Here is a 7,058-nt window from a genome sequence, read left to right on the forward strand (position 1 = left end):
GTAGGCTACAACGTGGAGCTAGACTTGATAAACACTCAAAGCACAGCAGTCACTGACAAAATTGTTTTTGCTGGTGTTGAATAATTCATTGATTTCAGATATGCATGTTGAGTTTTGATTGGACCAGTGCAAATTATCATGTGAAAAAGTACATTACAGTGGTCTATAGTTGAAAAAGAGAAAATGGTTAGAGTAATCTCCATGGAGTAATAAAACAGGCCATAATGGCAAGACTTGGCTAAGATCTATCCTTGGCTTGACTGCACAGTTGGCAGCTTTCAAAGACATTAAAGGCAGCCTATTCTAAGCTGGAGTCAGCATTGGTTAGCAGCATTCAAGGTTCTTTTAGATAGTGCTTTACATTGCTTTCTGTTGCTTTTTGGCATATCCGCTCCCAGTTATACTGGAGCTAGGTTACCAATAAGACTCATTGCCATTCACCAGTTTATGAGCCAGCTAATGCTAGCATTGATGTTGGAGAGCAAAGCTATGCACAATAAATCAGTTACTTGAGAGCTCTAATTATTGGTACTGAATAGGATGAAAAGTGTCTTTATTTTTTTTTACATTCACTTTGACATTCACTTTGACTGTAAAGATTTGGCTAAACAAAATTGTGTTGTCTTGGCAGTATCAGTAGTAAGAAGTAAGAAAGTTTCTGATAATCAAATCTTAACTCAGGAAGATTCTATTACCAATCATGGCAACTTTTGGGAAACTCTCAGTCAGTTCTCTTGTCCTCCTGTTCTTTGTCTTCATCACCATCCTCCTCCTCCCCCATCCTTTGCATCCGCTCCCCCATCCACTTCCTCATCTTCATCTCCATCTCCATCCCACTGCTTTTTCTTCTTCTTCTTCTTCTTTTTCTTCTTGTCATCTTCCACCTTGTACTTGAGCCTTCTCACACGGTCGGTGAAGCTCCTCATGGCCTTTTCATTCAAAGTCCTCATTGATCATGAAGTTCCTGTCGATAAGCTCCGCCGCCTCCTGCCAGTTGCGGTAGCAGTCCGGACCGAGGCGGCTGATCTCCTCCACTGCGTTTGGGATGAGGACTGAGCAGTCGGGACGCAGCACCACCACTGTGGGCAGCTCCTCCACGTCAAACATGGCCTCTAGCTCCCTGGGAACACAGTCATACAGGCACTGGCACACACATCGGCATATATACTATAGCTAATGTATTTATACAGCTATGTATATTTACATTACAATCATCCACCACCAGGTTATGCACACAACCAGCTGGCCCTTCCCACACACCTCCTGTAGGGGTCCTCATAGGCCAGGAACAGGCACTTCTTGGGCAGCTCTTTGAGAAAGCTTTCCTGCTGATCCTCTGACTGGTCCAAGCTGAGACAAGAAAGAAGAAGCAAAGACAGTATGGGTTTGCTGTGTTCTCACCAAATGTCCTCACAAGAATAGAAAGATTATGAAAATCATCCAAACTGAGGACATTTTGCCTCATTTTTCTCAATGGACTAGTTGAGGGTTAGGACTCGGGTTTACGGTTAATGTCAGAAGTAGGATTACATTTGGCTAAGGGTTAAGGTTTGGGTTAGGGGGATAGGGAATGAATGTAGTCAATGGAAAGTGCTCACAAGTATGGTAATACAAACCTGTGTGTGTGTGTGTGTGTGTGTGTGTGGGTGGGTGGGTGGGTGGGTGGTGGGTGTGTCCCCCATACCTGATGTATAGGAGAACCGCGGGCAGAGCGGTCCACATAGAATTCATCTGTCAGCCGTTTGAAGAAGTCATGAAGTGTGGTGACAAACTGCTGGCAGCTCTCACATGCAGCAGATGCAAAGAACAGCATTAGGATACGATTCTGCAGGCGCAGAACAATCTCTTGCTCTGTATCCAGCTCATCCTGGTCCTTGTTGTTCTTCACTAGAACCCGACCGAGGAACAGGTCCACCATGATGAAGGGGTGCAGTAATAAGTACTAAGGCTTAGGAAAGGAGCAGGGAGTTATGTAAAAAGAGAATAATTTTTATATACATTATGTAAAAAAAACGTTCTTATAAATGCACTAGATAGCATGTAGTAAAGGAAATAAACAAAAAATAAAGACAGTCATGTGAAGGTTTTAAACATTCTGGATGATGATATTCAGCATGAATATTCACACATATCCTCTGACAAACATACTGAAACAACCATAAACACACACATAATGAGACTATTTTGTCTTGAATATAATTTGATTAGTGTGCCTTAGTTTAATGGAATTATTGATGTAGGCCCTATTTATGTTTCTTTCTGTTTATTCATAATGATCTATGAATCACCTGAGTACATTTTGTTTTGCTAGCTGCTAAGTCAAGTAATCCTCCTAGTTGCTTCAGCAACCTAATACCTCCAGTACATTTTATCTCACCTTGAAGCAGCAAACCCAGAGAACAGCTTTCAAAATTTGTTTTTTTTTTTTCCTTTTCACCACCTCCTCCTCCTCCTGGGTCTTCCTTGCATCTGTTCCAAGGCTGTCAGCCTCTATCACTGTCACTCACTGAATGTCTCTCCTTCACCTTGATGGTGGCTGTAGCTGCCCACTGCCTCCCGCCGTCGCCCTCGCTCACTTCCTTTGTCTCTCCACTCCACCTCCCCTCCTCTGTCTGGAGGGGAGGGATTAAAAGACAAGGTGACAGAGGGACAGAAGAACAAGGGACATACAGTACTCAGTCAGAATGAGGTGTGTGTGTGTGTGTGTGTGAGAAGAAAGAGAGATAGAGTGAGTAGAGTGAGTGAGCGAGTATGCATGTGTGCGTGCTTGCCTGTGCTGAAAGTACAGAAAGAGAGATATGCTTGAAAATAAAAACACAGAACCATGAAGTTGTCCACAGGAAGAACTTTATTATTCAGTAACTCTTGGAGGAACTCTACCACAGGGAATATTTGGATAGTGGTGGTAGACTCTGGTGTATAGATTGGAACCAGGCCCAATATAGCCTTGAAGACACATCAGTGACTTATACTGCTACAGTACGTATTGGCAGAAGATAATTCATTTTTTCAATCAATACATGAAATCAATCTGCAACTAGAGCAGGGACACTGAAAACCTGTAAGATTTAGTAATAATTCAAGTTAATTTAATTGACTTGTGCACCAGAAAAGAGCCATAAACAACACAGAACAGCAAAGTGATGCTAAAAATAAACATATACACAGTGTTCAGGAAAATGTTAATCCCAAATTTGAATCCTATATACACAGCAACAGGCGCCAGTGCCTAGGTCAATTTTGACTGTTCTGTAGGATAATAGGTAACTTAAGTCATTAGTTGACTTGATTAGTTGGATTATCTTATTTTACAGAAAAGAACTGATCAATCTTATAATATTTTTTTCAAAATGGATATTTTGCAAAAGACCAACTACGCCAATGCCGTCACGTTCATCTCATACACTTAAAAGTTTTGTATGATCTTATTCACACTAGGCGATGCCAGGAGTGGGACACCTTATCTCTCTCGGTTGCACATGCCAATACAGGCACAGAAAACGTTTCTGGATGCTATTTTTGTCTGTAACACATCTATGTGAAAGATGAGAATGTCTTGGCAGTATCAGCAATCCAGAAGTAATTAGTATTTCAAGAAGCTCGACTTGAAGAACTACTGTAAGACAATTACTGGAGAGGATCAACATGAAAGGCTTTCTCTTTTATAAATGAAAAAGTCTTTTTTTTTCTCCTTTCCTCTTTCTCTTCATCTTCTCCTCCATAATCCTCTTCCTCCTTCTTTGCCCTTCGCATCCCAACCTCTGTCTTGTTCTTCCTCTTCTTCATATCCTGCTTTCTCCTTCCCCCATAATTTCCACCACTTCTTTTTCCTCTTGTCGTCCTCTGTCTTGTACTTGAGTCTTCTCACGGGGTCAGTGGCGCTGCGCAAATTTAGATTGTCGAACTCCTCATTGAGCATGAAGCTCCTTTCAACAAGCTCTGCTGATTCCTGCCAATTGCGGAAACAGTCAGAACCAAAACGACAGATGTCCTCCACAGCATTTGAAGAGAGGATGGAACAATCAGGACGAAGGACCACTACTGTTGGTACGTCCTTCACCTTGAACATGACCTGCAGCTCCCTGAAAACAGCAGAAACACACACACAGGTAAGAAAATGCACACTCATTTATTTATGTATAACCAGCTATCATATGTCATAGCTTCACTTGACTAGGCAGCTTATTTTTGTTCATTGGTGTTAATATCAGATCATTCTACTGTAGCTTCACAAACACATATCGCACAGGTTAAGTACACACATAAATACAGTTACACACAAATACTCTCTCTCTCTCTCTCTCTCTCTCTCTCTCTCCCCCTCCCCCTCCCTCCCTCCCTCTCTCTACCTACTTTCTGTATGGGTCTTCGTGGGCTAAAAACAGACACTTTTTGTGCAGCTCTTTGAGGAAGTTTTCCTGCTGCTCTTCTGATTGGTCCAAGCTGAGAGAGAGAAGAGATGGAAAAGAAAAGCTTGTGAGTGATAAAACGGTGTGTATGTGTGAGTTTGTGCAGAGAGAGAAAGAGAGAGAGAGAGAGAGAGAAAGACAAGGGCAGACAGAAACCTGATGTAGACGAGGGCGAGCAACGCCGGGTTCTCGATGTAGTACGGATCTTTCAGTCGCTTGAAGAAATCATTCAGAGTAGGAACAAACTCCTGGCACCTGTCACACTCAGCAGATGCAAAGAACAGCATCAGGATGCGGTTTTCAAGGATCCCGATGATCTCGCGCTCTGTGTTGAGTTCATCCTGGTCCCAGTTGTTCTTCACCAGAACTCGGTCAAGGAACAGGTCCACCATGATGAAAGAATAGGGGTGGGAAAGAATAAGAGCCTTCTGTGGAAAAGGGACAGTGAAATACAAATTTGTCAATACACAATATGTGTTCAGCATGTGCAGCCAGTGCTGTGACCAATGCAATTAAATGCCTGCAAGAATGCTGTCTGCCCTTAAAGGAAAAAAACACCATCAGATAATCTTACACTAGATATCATCAATCTGTGATTTTCAATGCATTCCAGGAGTTCCACTTAAGAGGATGAGAAGAGCCAAGGCACCCAACTTCAAGTGAAAAATGCCTTTATTTCATTGGCAAGCGCTATATAAAGAACTAACTCTGACGCATGTTGGCATCTTGCCTTCTTGGGGGAGTTTCTAGGAGCTATTTTGTGATTAAGTGTTCTAACTTCCCCTAAACCTGCCTCATCTGCAGCTACTTCAGGTGCTGATTTTCTACATTTCCCAGAATGACTTTCAACAACCCAAGAGGACGGGCGTTAAGTTGTTGCATTCAGCGACAGTGATAGCATTGTAAAAGCAAGAGCCTTGTGGCCGCATTGCTTTATGGTCTGTTAAAGTGATAACAGACCATGGTGACAAGCAGTCGTTGCTATGGTCATTTGGACATAAATATACTGTTATAATAAAGAGAGTTCCTCTACCTTCTTATATTTATTTCAAACAAACCGCTGTTGTTGCTTCCATAAACATAAAACGCATCACTTCCTGTGCAGCAGAGGATTTTTACCAGGAAAAATGGACCCCATCAGGTGTTTAGAACAGCAAATGTAAAAGCTTTCATGAAGTGGGTACAGGTTGAATCACTATTGTATGGTATCCGTTGGCAATAAAGTACTGTATCAAAACAGATTTTTTTTTAAAGATTATTTTTGGAGCATTTCTGCTTTATTTGGACAGTCACAGTGGAGAGAGACAGGAATGACAGGAGACAACATGCAGCAAAGGGCACAGGTCAGATCCAAACCCGTGTCGCTGTGATAAGGACTTAGCCTTTATGGCACGTGCTCTACCGCTTGATCCACCGGGGCGCCCCAAAACAGACATTTATTTATGACTAAGTTACAGAGTATTACTTTAAGGCTCTGTGGAGAAATTGGTATCCTGCCACTTCTGCGATGTATGATTGTTGGACGTCAGTGCAAAATGGTGAGTCTCTTGCTCTTTGATTCTAAGGGACTGACACCAAAACCTGACGTTTACCTTTGATGTTTTTGTTTTTTCTATGTTTATCCACAGGAATAAGAAGAAATACCAAACTAACTGGGCCCATAAATGCAAGGTGCATTGCCCATAGCTGTTATCTAACAGTGTTAAAGTGTTTTCGGGGTTGATTTTCCCTTTAATTGATGCTGCCTGGTGACTAGCTGATGGATCCCTTTCTTTACATTTACTGTAATGAAACTTAACTCCCGTAGCCAAATACATGAGAGCAGCCAAGTCCCTCACAGTTAAGTCAATTGGCCATGATGTTAGGTTATTTTGAGTTTTCCCCGAGGGTAGATTTATAGTTCAGAACAAATAACACATATGAAATAAAGTTCCTATAGACATGACAGCTCAGACAAGCATTTTATCTGTCAATAACCTCAGCCTGTATTTCAGCGTCAAAAAGGAGTTGCTGCAGGCTGTGAATTGACAGCGATAACCTCACAAATTAGTTTTGGTTCTCTGCCTTTCAGCTCTGACAGAGAAGTGTTTATGTCCACAACTTTGGACTGAAATGTTCCAAGGCAGTTGCAGTAGCAACATGCTTGTAACAGAGCAGCACTGGACCTAAAGAGAGGATTTACTGCTTCCTCTCTGAGAGGTCAGAACTTGAAGTCCTGAACTTAGGAAAGTCATTTCCAAATCTTCTAGTTCTCTTTTTGAAGTAGGCTCATTGATTGTGCCTTGTGATATATACTAGCTACTTGCTAGTGGCTAACTTAATAGGCCATCAATCCTCGTACTTGCTGTGGCAGCTTAATACCACTAGTAATTTACCTCACCTTGAAACTCTGCGACTCCACCAAGAGAAGAAATGTACCCAAGTGTTTCTCCTCTCCTCTCTCTTACGCCATTGTATTCAGTTTCTTTTCCTTGTTTTCTCTCTCTTTCACCTCTTTTTCCGTCTCAGTCTTTCAGTCTTCCTTGTCGCTGGTCCAAGCCTCTCCAGTTTGTGTTGTTTTAAATGTCGCCTTTCATTGCCTCTTCTACTCCTCCCTCTCTAATTTGTCCAGGCTGCAGCCTCTTTGTCTAGAGAGGGAGATTAAAGATA

General features: G+C 42.1%; 2 protein-coding genes across 2 annotated transcripts; both read right to left on the reverse strand.

Moving 5' to 3' along the window:
• Positions 1–589: 589 nt before the first annotated feature.
• On the reverse strand, positions 590–2,497 carry LOC139666349 (nucleoredoxin-like protein 1). The gene is given in 6 exon segments (XM_071545534.1): positions 590–935; positions 937–1,120; positions 1,261–1,350; positions 1,685–1,702; positions 1,704–1,948; positions 2,378–2,497. Coding segments are annotated over 5 exon segments (684 nt in total). The 5' UTR covers positions 1,919–1,948; positions 2,378–2,497; the 3' UTR covers positions 590–758.
• A 443-nt stretch (positions 2,498–2,940) lies between these two features.
• Positions 2,941–6,885, reverse strand: LOC139666348 (nucleoredoxin-like protein 1). The gene is made up of 4 exons (XM_071545533.1): positions 6,790–6,885; positions 4,566–4,837; positions 4,354–4,443; positions 2,941–4,082 (listed from the first exon to the last, which is right to left on the reverse strand). Exons 2-4 carry the CDS (start codon positions 4,799–4,801, stop codon positions 3,707–3,709), a joined length of 702 nt encoding a protein of 233 aa, XP_071401634.1. The 5' UTR covers positions 4,802–4,837; positions 6,790–6,885; the 3' UTR covers positions 2,941–3,706.
• Positions 6,886–7,058: the final 173 nt, after the last annotated feature.

This window comes from Centroberyx affinis, unplaced genomic scaffold (assembly GCF_046629955.1).
Source record: "Centroberyx affinis isolate AG114_WGS23_722 - 3 ecotype Tasmania unplaced genomic scaffold, CSIRO-AGI_Caff_v1 ptg004946l_1, whole genome shotgun sequence".
Taxonomy (NCBI): Eukaryota; Metazoa; Chordata; class Actinopteri; order Beryciformes; family Berycidae; genus Centroberyx; species Centroberyx affinis.

Bases quoted from the DNA above. Each gene is read 5' to 3' on its own strand.
- LOC139666348 (XM_071545533.1), bottom strand. From the start codon at position 4,801: ATGGTGGACCTGTTCCTTGACCGAGTTCTGGTGAAGAACAACTGGGAC. The intron at 4,444-4,565 runs GTTTCTGTCTGC...TCTCTCTCTCAG, and splicing joins CTCGCCCTCGTCTACATCAG to CTTGGACCAATCAGAAGAGC. The intron at 4,083-4,353 runs GTAGGTAGAGAG...TGCTGTTTTCAG, and splicing joins CACGAAGACCCATACAGAAA to GGAGCTGCAGGTCATGTTCA.